General features: G+C 48.8%; 2 protein-coding genes across 3 annotated transcripts in view; one reads left to right on the top strand and one right to left on the bottom strand.

Moving 5' to 3' along the window:
- Positions 1-1,734: 1,734 nt before the first annotated feature.
- Rbm15b (RNA binding motif protein 15B) lies at positions 1,735-4,829 on the top strand. Its single transcript, XM_052719674.1, has one exon. It carries the CDS (start codon positions 1,831-1,833, stop codon positions 4,507-4,509), a length of 2,679 nt encoding a protein of 892 aa, XP_052575634.1. The 5' UTR covers positions 1,735-1,830; the 3' UTR covers positions 4,510-4,829.
- A 2,985-nt stretch (positions 4,830-7,814) lies between these two features.
- The window catches only part of Dcaf1 (DDB1 and CUL4 associated factor 1), a 63,449-nt gene continuing 52,142 nt past the window's right edge, over positions 7,815-19,121 (bottom strand). The window contains exons 23-24 of one of the 2 annotated variants that reach the window (XM_052719658.1): positions 14,710-14,962; positions 7,815-8,823 (exon numbers count right to left, since the gene is read on the bottom strand). In XM_052719658.1, coding sequence (XP_052575618.1) covers positions 8,765-8,823; positions 14,710-14,962 — 312 coding nt within the window. In that variant the 3' untranslated portion in view covers positions 7,815-8,764. The remainder of the gene's footprint in view (positions 8,824-14,709; positions 14,963-19,121) is intronic. The other variant, XM_052719667.1, reaches the window with a different exon arrangement.

The raw sequence follows: 19,121 nt of genomic DNA, 5'->3' as shown, positions 1-19,121 counted from the left end.
TGTAGCAGCCAAAGTTTGGGTTCAGGGCTTCAGAGTATTGTGTACTTCAGCCCAGTGAAGAGCTAGACTTGACATCCCCTGCCTTCAAACCCCCATCCAATACAGTCCAGTAGGCGGAGCTGAAGGTTGGGCTATCACTGGACTCAAGTCTAAAGTATATTTACATTTTGGCTCAGCATATGCAGAACAAGCAGAGAATCTTCTCCACTGAGTGCAGGTGGTCAGAATTGGCATTTCTTCACTCCACCTGGTACTTAGTTATCCTTTTGTTGGGGTCCCAGTCTAGTTCTGGTGTGAACAAGGCCCCTTGCATGCTTCCATTTTTGCAAGTGTGGCAGGAATCGGTTTATACAGAAGCAGTGTGAGGACTGGTAGGAGTGGAGGACCTGGGAGCTGTGTGCAGTGTGGTTTCCAGTTGCTCTGTCACTGGTACTTAGCAGTGCCTCACCGGGGACACTTCGCTCCTGCTGTCCCCAAACGTGTGAAAGGAATGACTGCTAAGTTGTGTTTTCCATCCGGCAGCGGTGGCACACACCTTTAATCCCAGCACTCAGGAGGCAGAGTCAGGCGGATCTCTGAATTTGAGGCCAGCCTGGTCTACAGAGTGAGATCCAGGACAGGCACCAAAACTACTTGGAGAAAACCTGTCTCGAAAAACCAAAAAAAAAAAAAAAAAAAAAAAAAGATTCCAAAGAGCTGGTCTTAGCTCACTTGTGTGGTTCCTAAGTTCAGTTTGTCAGTTTGCATCCACGGGGCCTTAGATCCTGCCATGGAGCTCACTGCTGTTTATTCCAAGTTCTCTTCTGCACCTGTCTCCTGCCAACTGCTGCCTGTGGGAGGAGGGAAGAGCTGGGTGCACTCTTCGTCATCCTACAGATACTTCAGTGGATCCAGCAACCATCTGTGGAGAACATAAACCCCCAGTGGCATCTGGGTACCCTTGCCTGTACTTCACCTCCTGGATATAAACAACACTAGCCAGCAAGATGTCAGCATGGCAAGAAATGATAACTTCTGGCATTACCTGCTCCTTACCCTTTGCTCTGCAGACCTATCTTTCCAGCCTCCTGTCTGCCCAGAAACCTACAGCAGAAAGTTGGACCCAGGGACACCAAGATGCCTGTCTATAGGTTGCAAATGCAGTCTTCCTAGTTTCTGTACCTGGATCCAGGAAGGTCTCACCTGCATCTGTAGTCTTTGTTTTCAGGGTCTTGCCAGGACAGTGCCTGAAGAATCTAAATACAGAAGATGCCTGGGGTGGGGGTCCTGGACAGGGTGTAGGGATCCTTCAAGGATGTCACCTCTGTCGTGGTCCCAGTTAGAAAACGCCATGGAGGGGAATAGGATTTCAACCTAGCGGCAGGATACCGCCGGTCAAGTGGGCATTCCTGTTGCAATGGGCACAGCCCCGAGCCCGGAAAAAGCAGGCAGACCCGGTGTAGCTAGCCCTGGAGCACAAAGCCTAAGTCCAGCGGCAATCCGCGCACAACGCACTAGCCCCGCGCCTAAGCCCCGCCAGCCGCGCGGGGGCGCCAGAGCGCCTACTCAGGCCCGCTCCTCCGCTTGCCAAGATGTCACGTGGTACGGGCCGGCGGAGCCCAGGGATAGGCGCCGAGCGAAACTCTCGTCCCGCCCACCCCAGTCACGTGGCACGGCCGGCGCACCTTGATAACGCAGCTCCCGGCCGCCGCTCCCGCCCCGCCCCGCCGCCGCCGCCGCGCCGAGTCCTTTTGTCCAAGATGGCGGCGCCGGGGGCGCTGCCTCCTGGGCCGCCGCCGCTGCCGCTGTGAGGGGCCTGCGGGCCGCCCGCCCGCCCGCCGCGCCGGCGCCATGAAGCGGCAGAACGAGCGAGACTCCAGCCCGAGCGGGCGTGGCTCGTCATCGTCCGCCAAGCGGCCGCGGGAGCGCGAACGGGAGGCAGAGGCGGGCGGGCGGCGAGCAGCGCACAAGGCCTCCGGCGGCACCAAGCACCCGGTTCCAGCGCGGGCTCGTGACAAGCCCCGCGGCAGCGGCGGCGGCGGCGGCGGCGGGCATCGCGACGGTCGCGCTGCCGGGGATGCGAATCACCGAGCGAGCAGCGGGCGCTCCTCGGGCGCGCCCGGAGGCGGAGGACGCACCGGCAAGGCCTCCGGGGACTCCGGTACTGGCGGCGCGTCGCCCCGCGCATCTCCACTCCCACCGCCCCCGCCGCCCCCCGGGGCGGAACCTGCGGGTCCCGGCTCCACGGCGGCTCCGGAGTACAAGACGCTCCTCATCAGCAGCCTGAGCCCCGCGCTGCCGGCCGAGCACCTGGAGGACCGGCTCTTCCACCAGTTCAAGCGTTTCGGTGAGATCAGCCTGCGCCTGTCGCACACACCGGAGCTGGGCCGCGTGGCCTATGTGAACTTCCGGCACCCACAGGACGCGCGCGAGGCCCGGCAACACGCGCTGGCCCGGCAGCTGCTGCTCTACGACCGCCCGCTCAAGGTAGAGCCGGTCTACCTGCGCGGCGGCGGCGGCGGCGGCGGCGGGAGCAGCCGGCGCAGTAGCAGCAGCAGCGCCGCTGCCTCCACGCCGCCCCCAGGGCCTCCCGCGCCCGCCGATCCGCTGGGCTACCTGCCGCTGCACGGGGGCTACCAGTACAAGCAGCGCTCGCTGTCCCCGGTGGCCGCCCCGCCCCTGCGGGAGCCCCGCGCCCGGCACGCCGCGGCAGCCTTTGCCCTGGATGCGGCGGCCGCGGCGGCCGTGGGACTGTCCCGGGAGCGGGCCTTGGACTACTACGGGCTGTACGACGACCGCGGGCGCCCCTACAGCTACCCGGCCGTGTGCGAGGAGGACCTGATGCCAGAGGACGACCAGAGAGCCACTCGAAACCTCTTCATCGGGAACCTGGACCACAGTGTATCTGAGGTGGAGCTTCGACGGGCCTTCGAGAAGTACGGCATCATTGAGGAGGTGGTCATCAAGAGGCCTGCCCGTGGCCAGGGTGGTGCCTATGCCTTCCTCAAGTTTCAGAACCTGGACATGGCACACAGGGCCAAAGTGGCTATGTCCGGCCGGGTGATTGGCAGAAACCCTATAAAGATAGGCTACGGCAAGGCTAACCCCACCACCCGCCTCTGGGTGGGTGGTCTGGGACCTAACACCTCGCTGGCGGCCCTGGCCAGGGAATTTGATCGCTTTGGGAGCATCCGGACCATTGACCACGTCAAAGGAGACAGCTTTGCCTACATCCAGTACGAGAGCCTGGACGCAGCCCAAGCCGCCTGTGCTAAAATGAGGGGCTTTCCCTTGGGTGGTCCAGATCGCAGGCTCAGGGTGGATTTTGCCAAAGCAGAAGAGACTCGCTATCCCCAGCAGTACCAGCCCTCACCTCTCCCTGTGCACTATGAGCTGCTCACTGATGGATATACCCGGCATCGAAACCTGGACCCTGACCTTAGGGTACGGGATCGGACCCCTCCACACCTTCTGTATTCGGACCGAGACCGGACCTTTTTGGAAGGGGACTGGACCAGCCTCAGTAAAAGTTCGGACCGCAGAAATAGCCTGGAGGGGTATAGCCGCTCAGTGCGCAGCCGGAGTGGTGAACGCTGGGGAGGAGATGGGGACCGGACTATAGCCAAGCCCTGGGAAGAGAGACGCAAGCGGAGGAGCCTTTCCAGTGACCGTGGAAGGACAGCCCACTCCCCTTACGAGGAACGGAGCAGGACCAAGGGTGGGGGGCAGCAGTCTGAGCGAGGCTCGGACCGCACCCCTGAGCGTAGCCGGAGGGAGAACCACTCCAGTGAAGGGACCAAGGAGTCAGGCAGCAACTCCCTCAGCAACAGCAGACATGCAGAGGAGCGGAGCCACCACCACCACCATGAGGCTCCAGACTCTTCCCATGGGAAAAAGACTAGAGAGAGTGAACGCAATCATCGGACCACCGAGGCAGAGCCCAAGACCCTGGAAGAGCCAAAACACGAGACCAAAAAGCTGAAGACTCTTTCAGAGTATGCTCAGACACTGCAGCTGGGTTGGAATGGGCTTCTAGTTTTGAAAAACAGCTGCTTTCCAACATCTATGCACATCCTAGAGGGGGACCAGGGAGTTATCAGCGGTCTCCTCAAAGACCACACTTCTGGCAGCAAGCTGACCCAGCTAAAGATTGCCCAGCGCCTTCGACTGGACCAGCCCAAGCTGGACGAGGTCACCCGCCGCATCAAGCAGGGGAGCCCCAACGGCTATGCAGTGCTCCTGGCCATCCAGTCAACCCCCAGTGGGCCTGGCACTGAGGGGGTGCCCACGGTGGAGCCAGGCCTACAGAGGCGGCTTCTCAGGAACCTGGTCTCCTACTTGAAACAGAAGCAGGCCGCGGGGGTGATCAGCCTGCCGGTGGGTGGGTCTAAGGGCAGAGACAGCACGGGCATGCTCTATGCCTTCCCGCCCTGCGACTTCTCACAGCAGTACCTCCAGTCAGCACTGAGGACATTGGGCAAGCTCGAGGACGAACACATGGTGATCGTTATAGTCCGAGACACTGCCTAGCCCACCTGTTCCCTCCAGCTGCGTGTGTCACAGAAGCAGTTCTTTTACAAATCTGCTCCCTCCTCGACCTACCTTCCTCCCTTGGTTTGAATTCTTGCTGGTTTGTTCTGGTTCATTTGGTGGCATCCTGTCCACTGCTAAAACTCAGTTCTCGGGTCTGGGGCTTTTTGTTTTTTACAAGAAGAAACTCCTAGTATGTTTCCTGTGTATGAGATACTGTCTGCTGTATTCTGTATTTTTTTATTTTTATTTTTTTTGACTAACTGTATGGAAAGTTGTCAGTAAAGCCTTTGGCGGGATGAATTTTTCACCCGACCACAGTCCCGGTTTAATCAGGTTCTCTTAAAGAATGGACGGCTTCCCTCGGTGCATGTCCTGTGTCATGTTCTTGGGACCACTGCTTCCGAAAGTTGTGCTGCGTTTGGGGTGCGGCTCTTCATCTGTCGGGACTCTGAGCACACTTGTCAGTCTTAGCCAGTGGCCAGCGGGCTTGTGCGCCGTAGGCGGGCGGTTCCACCACCCTGAGCTGAGCCCGTTAGAGGAAGGGCTTGGGCCTCAGAGCTGTGCCATCGGCTACAGGTAGTTTTCTGTTGTTGTTTTTTTCCCTTGTCCTTCAGGGGAAAAAAAGTGTGTGCTTCAGTTTGAGCTGTGGCCATTGGACAGCACCCAGTTGTAAAGCCTGTTGGACAGAGGGTAGCCTTCAGTTCTGTGTTCGTGTATTTCGGGGGAGGAACAGTGCAATATTGATGCTGAGGGGCCGTGTGCATGGCCTGTCCAGGGTCCCCCTCTGGATCAGCCTTTAGTCTTGATGTAGTTTCGCGTCTCCAGTATCAGAGCCAGCTGCCTGACTCCCAGGGGTCCTGGAGGCAAAATGTTGGCATTCAGGGTGAGAAGCAGCCTAACTGGGTTAACTCTTCGGTGTGCTTGTGATTCGGGGCTTTCTTTGGTCTTTCAGGGCTGTGTCAGTAGAGTGAGCTTGTGCCAGTCAAACCTAGAGCTTTATGGCAAACAACAGACCCCCAACTGCAGTACTCAGTGCTGCAAGGGAATAGAGGGCCAGGAAGATGTCCTTGATGAGTGACACAGTGTTCCGTGCTCTTGATACACAGAAATGAGGTAAGGAAATAGAAGTCACAGTTGCTAAATAATAGGCTAGAGCCCAGAGCCTCATCAGCTGTGGTAAGAGGGAAACAGATTTGAGGCATCCTCACGCGGGGAGGAGAAAGTAGCCTAAGGAGTTTTGGGCTCTGCCTTTGCTGTCTCAAGTAGGAAGCCAGATCAAGCAACAGTTGTCACCACAGACCACAGCCAGGCTCAGAGTGTGACAGCTTGAGTAGTCCAAACATTCAGGCCTAGAATGGGAACCCTGGACAGAGGTTCTGGGCCACGCCCTCAGGCAGCACCTGTGACGCCTGGGCTCAGAGATGGACTTTGGAGGTTGTATGGCAATCGTGCTGGTCTACAGACAGAAATTCAGGAGATTGGGCAAAACAGGGACTTTCCACTCACCAGGCCTTGGCTGGTGTTCATGAGAAACAAAGCATGGCTCCGAAGCCGTGGTTCTCAACCTGTGGGTCGCGACCCCTCTGACAAACTATTGCCAGAAAATATTTACATTATGATTCATAACAGTAGCAAAATTACAGTTATGAAGTAGCAACGAAATTAATTTTATGGTTGGGGATCAGCACCACATGAGGAGCTGTATTAAGAGGTCTCACCATAGGAAGGTTGAGAACCACTGCTCTAAAGCGTTAGTGTTAATGTATCTGCCTGTGTCTACTGGAGCTGCGGCCACCGCCTTCGGATTGGAGCGAGCCAGCCGGCCTGGTGTCCCAGACTACTTCAGGATTCTTTGTTATACCACAGAAACCAGAGCAGGCCTCATCCTGAAGGCCTGTTGCAGTTCTTGTAGAACTTGAACAGCGTCCGTCACAGGACAGCTGTTGTAGCACTTCCGGCTCCCCATCTTCCTTAACAAAGCAGGTTTCATCACCAAGTGTTCCCTTTCAGGCAGAATGAACTAAGGCGCCCCAGCCCCAGCTTCATCAACCCGTTCGGAAAGGGGTGCCCTTTTTCTCTACTGATAACCGCTGTTTCTTGGTGAAGAACCGCACCCCGCTGTAACCTTCCACCTTGGACCACTTAACCATCTTAACCACTTTTAGTCCCTAAGAGTAACAGGTTCTGTGGCCTCTCAGCCAGCCTGTCAGCACTAAGGAAGGTGGGTCAGGTGGCCAAGGCCTTGTTCGATTGTGACATTGTCTCCAGTGAGAAAGCTAACAACAGGTACCCAGTGCCTGAGATGTTTCATGAAAGCAAAAAACACGAGCAGACAAAACCCCTAGTTGATAGTGTTCTCATCTCCTGTGTTTTCCTAAGTGACTCAGGTTTTGAACCCTAGTAGAACAAGGAAGGTAGATGTTTTCTTTTGGTCTCATGAAGCACATTCCTAAGGGAGTGTTGTCAAGTCAACCAGAATTGTGCTTTCCTATTAAATGTGCCCATCTCCACCTTGGGAGGCCTGTGGGTGCTCCCAGGAGCCCCTGGCAGGTGAGCTGCATTAGTGACAGTGCAGACTTTTCCTGCTCTCTCTTCAGCGGCATTCAGTACCAGCCATCAGACTTCTAGCTGTTGTCAGCTAACCATTTAATGCCAAGGCATGAAGCAAATGAGGAGCCGAGGCCTCGACTTTTAAAGGAGCAAGATGTACCTCTGTGGTACAGGTCATTTCAGTGTGACAGGTTGTGTTCCCGAGCGGAGCAGGCTCTACCTACCCCTGGAGAGTTCGCCATCGTGTGTTGTTTACTTTATACCCGGTGCACCCTTCTCAGTAAAGGGAGAGGGGTCTCTGTGGCTGTGTAATTAATGCCTATGTAACAGAAACCGAAGCTACCATTAGGGCAAAATCAGAGAGAGAAATTAATGTTTTAATATTTATTGTGGGAGGGAAGTGACGGGACAAACAAAACATGAGCCCCTGATACTTTGTTAGTTTTAGACCCATGAAGTTTTTCTCCATATCCAACCTGACCAAGCCTCAAGTACCCCTCAACTTCTAGGACTGAAAAAGACCAGAATGCTCCTTAAAGGTCCCACACATGGTAACAGATGCAGCCCTACTTCCCCACCCCCGCTCTGTGCCCCATGCCATCCTCACAAGGCCTCCAGCAACTTCAGTCCGGGCTCAAGTGACTAAACCACTGTCTGCCCTGGGGGCTTGCTATGGGAGAACTCTGGCCTGGCCAGAACTGTGAGGAGCTGGAGAGGGACACCCCACTTCAGTAAAAGAAAAGGCAAGGCCATAAACAAAGACAGACTTGTAGTTTATTTTGTATTTTTTTTTAAATAAATACACTTTACATTAAAGAAAAAGACCTTTGATTTGTAATTTCCACATTGGGAAGAAAGGGAAGGAAAAAAAAAAGACTTCTGAAAAAACTGAATCACAAAGAGAAAGAGAGGGAGTGAATTTATACCCCTAAAGTTCTCAACTCCACAAAACCAAGGTCCACACAACTGCTGCCTGGCCACCAAGGGAGGGAGTTAGGCATCTTCCCAGGAGCAGGCCATGCCTTCCATTCCCACTCTGGCACAAAGGAAAACAAATTAACTTGACAGCGTATGAGGCAACAAAACAGGTTAAAAAATCATATATTATATTTATAATAAAATATTCTTAATCCTTATCAATTTAAGAAACCACGATTTTCCTCTTCATTTAAATACGTATGTAAAAATGCCTCTATATTGTTCTGTAGACGCCATTTTCTTCCAAAGAAAATGAAGTGCAGGGATAGACTGGTGGGTGGAAGTTCAGACCCTCGGTTATAAATGCCTGTTGCTTTTTTTTTTCTTTTTAAAGTTTTATAAAAAACTATTTCTTGTTCTTTAAGTAAAGAACATTATACAAAGAAAATATATTGTGAAATACCCAGAGACATGTTTGTTTTTCCCGTGAGGAAAGCTATGTCCGTCCGAGGAGGAGGGGACACAAATTGGGGCCTAGTCCCTGTAGTCGTGTGTGTGTGTGTGTGTGTGTGTGTGTGTGTGTGTGTGTGTGTGTGTGTGTGTGTTACTGTTTTTTAGAAGGGCCCTCAGATTCCAGGGAGACTCTAAATCACAGTCCTCTGAATGCAGGGCATACAGTTCCTTAACAGACAGCCCTGGGAGACAGCAAAAGGCAGGTTTTCTGAATTCATTCACTCAGTTTCTCTCGCCTGCCAAGATTCTCTTCCAAGTGGGGACTGGCACATCACTCATTCAGAGATAAGATGATGTCATCTTCCAAATCAGAGTTGTCCGAGCTGTCTGCTGAAAGGTAAGAGAAGGAAGAGAGAATTATGTGCTAGGATTGTAGGAACCCTGCATTCAACACACTTATGCCTGAGCAGGGTTAATTACCACTTTCCAGAAAGTAAAAAACATACCAATTAACTCCGTGGAGCTTGGCTCCAGAGAATATGCCTGTTGCTGGCAACAATGGACACCCCTGGGACCTCTGATTCTCTTGCCTTTCAAAAGACCTGAACCTGGAGGCCCTGCTTCCTGCCCGGGATGCCCCAGAGGGATCAAGTGTCCTCAAGCCTTCACCTGGGGCACTGGGCTGCAAAGGGGCAGGGCTGAGGAGCACAGAGGTCCTAACCCTAGGCCTATTGTGTCCTTATGGCAGGATCATAAGCCTGACCCTAAAGAAGCACTAAAAAAAAGGAGGCTCATGGGCTATAGTGAGTTCTAGGCCAGCTGGGGTCACAGAATAAAGGCCTGTCTTTAAAACATAACCAGGGGACTGGGAGAAGGGGACAGGAAGAACCAAGTGAACAGTTCAAAGTAGCAGATGCAAAGGATAAAAAAGTCCAGAGTCCTAACATAGGACATGAAGACAGTATCGATGAAATTATATTCTAGATCAGACTACGAGATTTTTTTTTTAAGATGCTCTTGCCATAGGAAGTGGGCAATGGTTAGGCGGTAGGCGTGTCCATTTTTCACTGTAGTAACCCTTTTACATAAATCCCATATTTTCATGATGATACCTTAAATGCTAATTTTGGAGAAGGGGGGTGTTTTGGTTTTTTCAAGACAGGATTTCTCTGTGCAGCCCTGGCTGTCCTCAAACTCAGAGATCCACCTGTCTCTGCCTCCCAAGTGCTGGGATTAAAGGCGTGCGCCACCACAGCCTGGCACTCAAAACTGATTTTTAAAAGCAGGCTGAGTCCCTTTCTCCAGTCCTCAGAAGCCTACAAAGGCAGACGATCCTAGGATTCAATCCTTGTAATGCAGCTACAAACGAGGAGGCCAGGAGCGTGGAGACTAAGGGCACCCAACTTAATGTGCAGACAAGGAATAAACTCATTAACATTTCTGGAATGATCTACTGAGGAATGAGACTAAATGATAGCAAAAGAGCCCCTCAAAGCCAGGTGTGAGGGACATTATTTATAATCCCACACTCGGAAGAGGTCAGCCTGGATGCAGTGAGACCCTCAAAACAAATATATATCATGTCTATCTGACAAAAGTCAAAACTAGTAAATAACTCTCTTAAGGCCTAGTTTTTGTTTAAGAAGCTACAGAAAGGAGCCAGTAAAGTGTCTGAACAGGCAAAGGCCCCTGCCACCAACCCTATCAACTTGAGTTCTATCTCTGAAGAGAACCAACTCCACAAACCGTCCTCCCCTGACCTCTACACACTACTGTGGAAAGCATGCTCTCTCCTCCTTAAATGTTAATTTGAACTTTTTAAAAATGTATATATGGGTGTTTTTTGCCTGTGCAACACACGGGTCTGGTGCCCGAGTAGGTAACGGCATCAGATCCCCTGGAACTGGAGTTACAGATGTGGTTGTGAGCCATCATGTAGATGCTAGGAATCAAACCCAGGTCCTACAAGAGCAAGTGCTCTTAACCACTCAACCATCTCTTCCAGCCCCTTAAAATTTTTTTAATAATAACAAAGCTGTGGAAATATTTTCATGAGGTTCCCAGGAACATGAGCAACATAGCCCGAGCCCTGAAACACCTGAACTCTTGTATGTCCATGTGGAAAGGGGTACCCACAAGTACAAAGCTTCAACAGCCTCTCTAAGGTATCTGAAAGAATTCTAGGCAAGGTAAGGAAGGAAAAATTCATGTTCCCAAATCTTCATTTTCTGCAAGATCCCTTGGGGGGAGGGGGGGAAGAAGAGTAAAATAAAAACAAGAGAGCGCCAACATAAGAATGTCCTTCAAGTAAAAATGAGCTGGGGGGAATTGGTGTTCCCAGAATCCAAATGGATACAAATTTGGCCCAACATGGCAAGGACTGAGAAACACAATGGCGTGTTCACAGAATGAAAAGCTGATACTTGAACCTGAACAGACCACACCCCAGCAGTTTCTCTGAGGTAAAAACTCCAGAAGGAAGAAGGCAGTGTCTACTCCCCGGAGCCACACACAGCACCTGTCCCTGCCGGACACCTCTGCAGACCTCTACAGAATCCTCTAGTGACTGCATTATAGGCAGGCCAAAAATGCCAGGCCCAACTGCCGGAGAACCTTCCCAGGCAGCCGAGGGGTTCAATCCCCCTACCCTACTGCAAAAAAAAAAAGAGTCAAGACTTATTAACCCCATGTCACATCTAAGAATTACTCAGTAGGATCACAGCAGCCTGTGATCAAATGACAAGACTCCTTTTATCTACCTGCTCTAACCTTTTCTCAGCCCCAAATGTTGCAGAGACCAAATCCCCCGCCTCTGGTCAGGACCTCCCATTCTTAAAGGTCTGTGGAGCAAAGACAGATGAACTATAATCTTTCCAGTGTTCTGACCTGCTGTTGCCTTACAACATCCAGGCTTGGGAGCAAGGGGTCCCCAGAAGCAGACACATAAAGACCCTGAAGACATCAATGCCTTTCTCTCAAGGACTAGGGTTCTGTATCTGGAGCTGTATCGGGTGTGGGTCTCTATGGTTTCTATGGCTTTCACCATGCCCTAAAAAGGCCCTGTAAGTTCAGTAAGAGTTCCTCCAGACAATCAGAATGAAGCTTGTAATGATAATACTTACAAATGAGGAGGTTAGTACAATCAGTCTGATCAACAGACAGCCATGAGAAAGATATCCACGATGGACAGCCATAAAACACAAGAAGAGCAATCAATCTAAAGGATAACCTACAGGTGCCACCTCTGTGTCTCCCCTCAGTCCAAGCAGAAATACCCCCACGTCATGTATATGTCAATATTTACACCCAGGTTACAGTGACAATATTCTTAAAACTTAATAGAATTAAAGTTTTCCAGATTACCTTGGTTTTGAGAGAAGAAATGTTCAGAACAGCAAAAGGAGGGTGTACTGTTACAAACACAAATTGAGAGGGTTTATATTCAAATTAAGAATGGAAAACCTGAAGCTGGGTGTGGTGGCACATGCCTATAATCCCAGTACTCAGATGATAAAGGCAGAAGGATTGGGGAACTTGAGGCCAATCTGGGCCACACAGTAAACCGTGTTAGGTGACTAGGAGCTGAGGAGATGACCATGCTGCCCATATAAAACCAAGCACCCTGGACTGAACCAGTATCTGGTGTCATAGTGCACTACGTGCGGGCAATGTGCATTAACCTTGTGGTTACTGCTGCCCAGGATCCCCCCTTTCAAAGAAACACTTAAATGTCGCTGCCAGAAAAAGACCCAACGTAGAACTTTGTAGAAAGTGTTTCAAAACCAAAATGGATCATCTCAATAGAGGCAAGCTAGGACTGTACTGTACTCAGGGATCTGGAAGGTAAGTGGTCCCCAACACTGGGGATGTGCACAGTTCTATCAAAACAGCCAAGTCCACACTCTAGAAAAAGCTGGAGCAAGGATCAGGCTCCTTGCCGCGAATAACACTTAAACCCATCTTGTCACCATGTGGGCGTCCCTGCTGCTCTGCCAAGACTCCTTCCATTTTTCTTTGCATTTAATGGGTAGAGGTTTAGAAACATTACAGAATAAAAAAGCCCAGATATCTTCACTCCTCTGTGGATTAAATGCACATTAGCACATCTATGTGTCATTTACTGTTGTAAAGCATGAGCAGAAGCTGGAACTGTCATCTGGATTGTAGGGACACGGCCACTGGTAGCAGCTCTCTGCTCTCCTTCACTGCCCCATCATGGTTAAGTACACAGCCCTGTGGATGAAGGCAGTTGTCAGGGTTAGAGCAAGGATGGGAAGGTTTCTCTACTTTATCTTTGATCGGAAGCGGTTTTATTTTCACTGTCTGGGTTATATTCCCCCCTTTATATGGAGATATTACACTGGTTAAAAAATGGTGATCCAGTTCTTCAGAATATACAGTCTAGCCACCTCTTGCTATAAAGGAGGCCCTGGAGGAACAGGCCTGACTGAACAAAAGTGGGACACCCAATAATAGTACTGCAACCCTTGTTGGTAATACTATAACTCTGTTGTAGAGTCCCTCCTTCAAAAGCAGCTTTTGATTAGTCTGTCTAGTTTATCTGGGAACTTCTTTAAATCTTGTGTTTTGATAAAGTATTTTTTATTTAAAAACAACAAACAAACAAATGAAGTGACACTCTCTTACATGTGGGGGTGACACCAGCTTCCTGCTGTTGACTGACCCCACCTCCTGCATTATTAAGTACTGTTATTAATTGAAGGGAGGTATAATTTGTCTCTAACATCTCACTATTGATACTTTGTTAAAAATGTCTCTGGGTCCTTCTTACCTAGCTCTCAGGTCATAGCCAGGAGCTAACCCACAGAATCACCCCAACCTTTTATTTATTTATTTATTTATTTATTTATTTATTTATTTATTTATTTATTTATTTATTTATTTATTTAAAACAGTAGATAGGTAGATATAAGCAACCCCACCCCCACCAAGAGCTTCCTCAAATACCCTATGAGGACTTGCTAAAAATCGCTACTAAGCAATCAACTGTCAAGTCTTCAGCACTACCAGTACCTAAGAGGTATTTGTCCCAAAGAAAATGGACTTACATCAGGTAGAGAAGTATTGTGTATGCACAGTACATATTACAGGAGAATCTACATTCGTATGCTCTGAAATCAGTCACCCGCCTCTTCTCCTACCAGGAAACACGATCATAAACCCTCTGATGAAGAAGCGTGGCATTTGTTTGGCCTAGGCCATCACAACACAACTTTCTGTCATGATATTAAATGATATAAATGTATGTGTTCTTGCTGCTCAGCACAGTAGCAACATGTGGATACAGAGCATTTGGAAATGAGAAGCTAATTTTTAATTTAATTAAATGTGAACATCCCCCTGTGATTAGTGGCTATCATTATTAGACACAATACCTACCATGCCTGTGAGAATGCTGGGTATGTTAGCTAAGTGAGACAGGAATCACTCCTCATTCAGGCAGGGCAGCACTACAAAGAACCAGGAGCACCCTAGCAGAAGTCTGCCAACAATGGCACTCTCACAGCAATGCTAATACAAGGAAGAGTGCAGTGGAGCACAGTGCTGCCCAGCTGCTGGTTGGTTTATTTGGGATTCATTAGCAAAGGCAGAAGATGGCTTCAGAAATCCACTAGTAGGAAATTACTACACAAACTGGAGTTTGTTCTTCAAACTTTGGAACAAGTGGGGGAGGAATGAACAAAACAGATGCATTTGTTCCTCAGCCTTTAGGGGAGATTGGCCAAAAGCAGATTGGAGAGGGCTCTCTCACAAAAGACCCTTAATTTGTATGCAACAGTCGAAAAGGCACAGCAGCCTGGGAGGAACTGCTTCTCACTGATTCCAGCCTGAAACTCACATGACAGCTATGCTTTGGCCTTCCTAAGACCAAACCTTTAAAGAAGGAATTCAAGCTATAAGCTCATACCTATTTTGTAAGTTTATCAATTTATGTTTGGCCTGTGACTGCTTTCTCATTATTACAGCGGAGCTGAGTGTCTGCAATAGACATCATATGACCCAGAAAGCAAAAAAAAGTATTGACTTTGTGTCAAACAAAAAAGATTTACAAGCCTTTGGTTAAAAGGTAAGAGGTGGGAGCCAGTTGGAATGGTTTATAAAGTCTGATAGGAGGAACAGGGGTGATTGATCCATCAAGGGACCAGAGTAGAGAGCGAGAAGAACCCACACACAGCTGTCTTCTGGACTGGGTTGGTACAAGAGGGGCCTGGCCCCAGGTGCCAAGGCTCACCCCAAACTCGGCCCTATACTTACTGTCGCCCAGGATCAGTTCCACTTCCTCATCTGCGTCAGAGTCTTCATCTTCCCCCTCCTCCCCCTCCTCTAGAAGGTTCGCGAGCTCCTCATCAGAGGGAGAGAAGTCATTGTCCCCATCCTCTCCTGCGTTCTCATTGTTGTCGTCCTCCTCCAGTTCTGCCTCCAGCAACTGGTCAGTGTCAAGTTCATCTAAATCATCAGTGTCGTCGTCATCTTCATCATCATCCTCTTCCTCCTGTTCTTCCTCTTCCTGGTGAGAGAGCAGGAAGTCCATTAGGAGAGACACAAAAGCTTAACCCATATGGGGCATCTTGTGATTCCTATCCTGGGGTGGGCAGTGTGCGCAGAGGAATGTTCGAGACATTCGAAAAGCCCCTGGATTACAGGCCCCTCCACAAGGGCATACTGGTCATGTAGCCCTTATGCAAAGAAACAGAAAACCTGCCTCATATGTGCCACCAAATAACCTTCAAAGACTAGAGGGACTCTTCTGCTATCAACCAAAGTGAAGGAACTGAGCTCAGACACTGGAACAAAAGGTTTTCCCTGAATTCTAAAGTCCCACGTTCTAGGAAAACAACTAGAACACAGGTGCTGAGCTGCCAGCTCCTACATAACGGGCAGATCCCTCGCAGAGCTACTCAGCACTCAGTATAAACGTTTCCACAAACCAGGCACACAAAACAGAGCAAATAGATACCTACTCTTTCCTGTTACAAAGCAATCAATCAATAATGTGCCAGAAAAACACTGAAACATTTTCTCTAGGTATTCTGGACTCTAAATATCTTGTCACTCACTTAAAAAAATAAGCACTTTAGCCAGGCAGTGGTGGTGCACATCTTTAATCCCAGCACTCGGGAGGCAGAGACAGGTGGATCTCTGTGAGTTAGAGGCCAGCCTGGTCTTCAGAGCAAGTTCCAGGACAGCCAAGGCTACACTGAGAAACCCTGTCACAAAAAAAGAAAACAAACAAAAAGTGCACTTTGTTGACAAGGCTTTGGGTTCAAACTCCAGCAGCACTAAGAAGAAAAAACAAAAAACAAAACAAAAAAACACAAATCACAGCTACAGTATAAGCCAGACTTGTCAACAAGCAGCTCTGCTTCTAGGTCTGATAACCCTGGAACACCATTAAAGACTTTTAAACACATACACATGTTACTACATGTGGGCACCCATGTGCAAAACAGCACACACATGGAGGTCAGAGGATAACCTCTGGTGTTGAATCTCATCTTCTATCTTGTTTAAGACAGGCTCTCTTGTTCTTCAGCCACAGTTTCTAGTCTGGTCTGCAAGCTTCTGGGGAGTCTCCTGTCTCCACCTCCCACATCACTACAGGAGTTATGGGACTGTAATTTAATTTAACCAACTTTATGTGGGTTCTGGGGATTCAAGCTCAGGTTCATGCTTGTTTGGCAAGCACTTTACTCACTCAGCCGTCTCCCCAACCCAGAGAGACTTCTTTACAAGCTGTTTGAAGGAGCGATTGAGACTTCTGAACAATTTATCACAGCTACATGGGAGAAACTAATGATATCCAGTAATCCTAATGTGTGCAAGTATGTGACTTATACGTGTGTGTGTGTGTGTGTGTGTGTGTGTGTGTGTGTGTGTGTGTGTGTGTGTGTGTTGTTTGATGGCTTGAGACCACTATTCTACATCTTTGGCTATGAATCACTTCCAGAAACACAAACTTGATAGTTACTAAGCATTCACCCGCCTGAAAGGAGCTAAAAATGTCTGGAGGAAGCAGTGAGTGAATAACACAGACAAGCTCACACAAATAAAAGAGAAACAAGAGGGAGTCAAAGTCAGGAGACACTCAAAGTGCTAGTCAGATAATAACTTCAGTTCCTCTGCAGGCACATTTCCATGGTCTTGGCCAAAATTAACTCTCATCTATTAACAAAGAACCATCGTGAAAAATAAGCAAAGAGGAAAGAATACAGGACCATATGTCTCTCTGGTCGTCATGGAAAAAAAAAATGTTAAAAATTTTTGACAGGTAACACCTGTCAAAAACAAACAAAAAATTACAATAGCACAACTCCCAAGCTTTTTTTTGGGGGGGGTGGGGGTGGAGCCAGAATGTATGGGTCTGGAATACAAATCAAGATATCATTTATACCAGACAAGCACTCTATACCACTGTATACCCCCAGCCAAAAACAACACAACTTTTGTTTGGTTTTTCGAGACAGGATTTCTCTGTGCAGTCTTGGCTGTCCTGGAATTGCTCTGTAAACCAGGCTGGCCTTGAACTCACAGAGATCCGCCTGCCTCCACCTCCCGAGTGCTGGGATTAAAGGTGTGCACCACCACTGCCCACCATCGACATTACTTTTAAAGGTCCACAGTTGAGTGGATATGTTAGCTGCTCAACTAGGTATTGGTTCATCAGCAAATGAAAGCTTGGAAGTTTCCAAATCAAGAGTGATGCTGGAGAGTAGATAAAGCAGGAGGAGCTAAACTTGAGCCTCTACAAACCAAACCTTTTAGGCTTAGGGTGTAGACTCATTAACTCCCCTCCAGGTGGAGGGGAAGGTAGGCTGAGGAGGAAGTTAGGAACATTATGTAACTCACTGTCTCTACTCCGAATAACCAATGCTGGTGTGTGTGCGCGTGCGTGTGCATGCTGTGTCTGTCACAGGTGGGCACGCCCATCTCAGCTGAATAACATTCTAATCTGAAAACTGGATCATGGAGCAAAGGCTCACAGACCTACCCAAATGCTGCAGAAGAATCTAAGCCTGTGCTGAACCCAGAGACTCTGAGGAAGCAGCATTTAGAGCAATCACTGTGAGTCACAGACCTGAGACAGCAGAGCGCCTCTCATCTACCTAAAGGTTTCCATTGGTTCTAACATAAAGTGTTGGCTTTTGTTCTTCTAATTCGCTAAGTCTTCACTGAGGATTTAAGACAGTTTAGAGGAACTGAGAACGAGGACATTTTAAAAGCTACTACTAAGTTTTAGAACAGAATGAAGTAAACTCTTTTCTCTCTGAATTCATCTCAAATCAATTTCATGATTATCTAAAGCCCCAAAGCCTCCTTCAAGATCAAAGCAAAAACTCCCTCCTCTGGCCCTAAAGGTGACTTTGGCAAGCTTCTGCTCTGGGCCTGAATCCACCTTGAAAGCCTTTTCCTACAGGTGTGTTTTCACATCCCTGCCTCAGACACCTTCACACTTCCTCCACTGCTGCTCACTTCTTAGGCAAAGAGACTCAGCTCCCCAAACCTGACACTCTCTCCTTATTAGTCCTCCGCAGTCCACCTGTCCACTGTTGAAGGTGACAAACCCACTACTCCACCTACTCACTTACCCTTTCTCTACCTCTCCCACTCCACAGCGTACACCGTGCTCAGGAATAAGGCTGCCTCCACTAAGCTCTAACTCTATTAGCATGAAGTACAACTGTGGGGTCATTTTTAAGTGGTATTTTATTTGTTGTTTTGGTTTTTTGAGAGAGGGTCTCACTATGTACTCTGGCTATCTTGGAACTTACTATGTAGACTACATTGGCCTTAAGCTCACAAAGATCTGCCCGCCTCTGCCTGCCCAGTGCTGGAATTAAAGTTATGCACTTCCATACCTGTCTAACTGAAGTGTTTTGTGTGCTTCTGTTTTCTTTGTTTAATGTATCTAAGCTTGGGAAGTGCTTGATGCACACACAATGTTTACTGAGTTTGCTGTTCTTTTTGTAGGCACAGAACCCTTCCTGCAGAGTATCCAAACCTGAACAGCAACCATCAGGCTCCTCTGTAGTAAATGTCACCAGTCAATGCCGGCATTTAAACTAGCAGTGAATGTCACCAGCCTATCTTGGCCTCTAAACTGTATTGTTAGCCTGATCCTTGTTTTTTCCCCTAAGTATGTACTTTTTCTGCCTGCATATATCATCTCACACATAAATGTAAAACTCAAGAGTTTTACAACCAAGCTCTGCCTACTTCTAACAGCATTCGCCCCTCTTCTCTCAGTTACCAGGTCAAAATCTGAATTTCAATTGTCCTGCTTCCTTGGCTCTACTTCTAGTTAACTTGTTTCTCAAAAACCAGGGTCCCCAATACCACACCCTTCCCATTACTGCCCTCAACTGCAGCACCACACTTCTACCCACCAGCCCACTGGTCTCTCAACTCTGTATGGTCTATTCCCTTTCATAAGCTAAACATCCCAAAGGATCGTGACACACCCTACAATACAGAACTGCAAAAACAGCAATGGTCATTTACTGTAAATCTATCAAATGCCAACTTCTCTGAATCTCAGTTTCTTATTAAACAAGTTCAGATTAAATCAGGTCTACCTACCTACCTCCCATGTGTGACCACTAATCACTTGAGAAATGTTTTTCCAAAACATATACTTCCTAACCTCCAGCAAGGATGCAGAATGCTAA

The sequence above is a fragment of the Peromyscus californicus genome, unplaced genomic scaffold (assembly GCF_007827085.1).
Source record: "Peromyscus californicus insignis strain IS unplaced genomic scaffold, ASM782708v3 Scaffold_11__1_contigs__length_118956290, whole genome shotgun sequence".
Lineage (NCBI taxonomy): Eukaryota > Metazoa > Chordata > Mammalia > Rodentia > Cricetidae > Peromyscus > Peromyscus californicus.
Note: the sequence above shows the minus strand (reverse complement) of the source record. Positions and strands in the feature narration are given on the sequence as shown.

What these genes read in the sequence shown, in the direction of transcription:
- Rbm15b (XM_052719674.1), top strand. Translation starts at nt 1,831, where the DNA reads ATGAAGCGGCAGAACGAGCGAGACTCCAGCCCGAGCGGGCGTGGCTCG.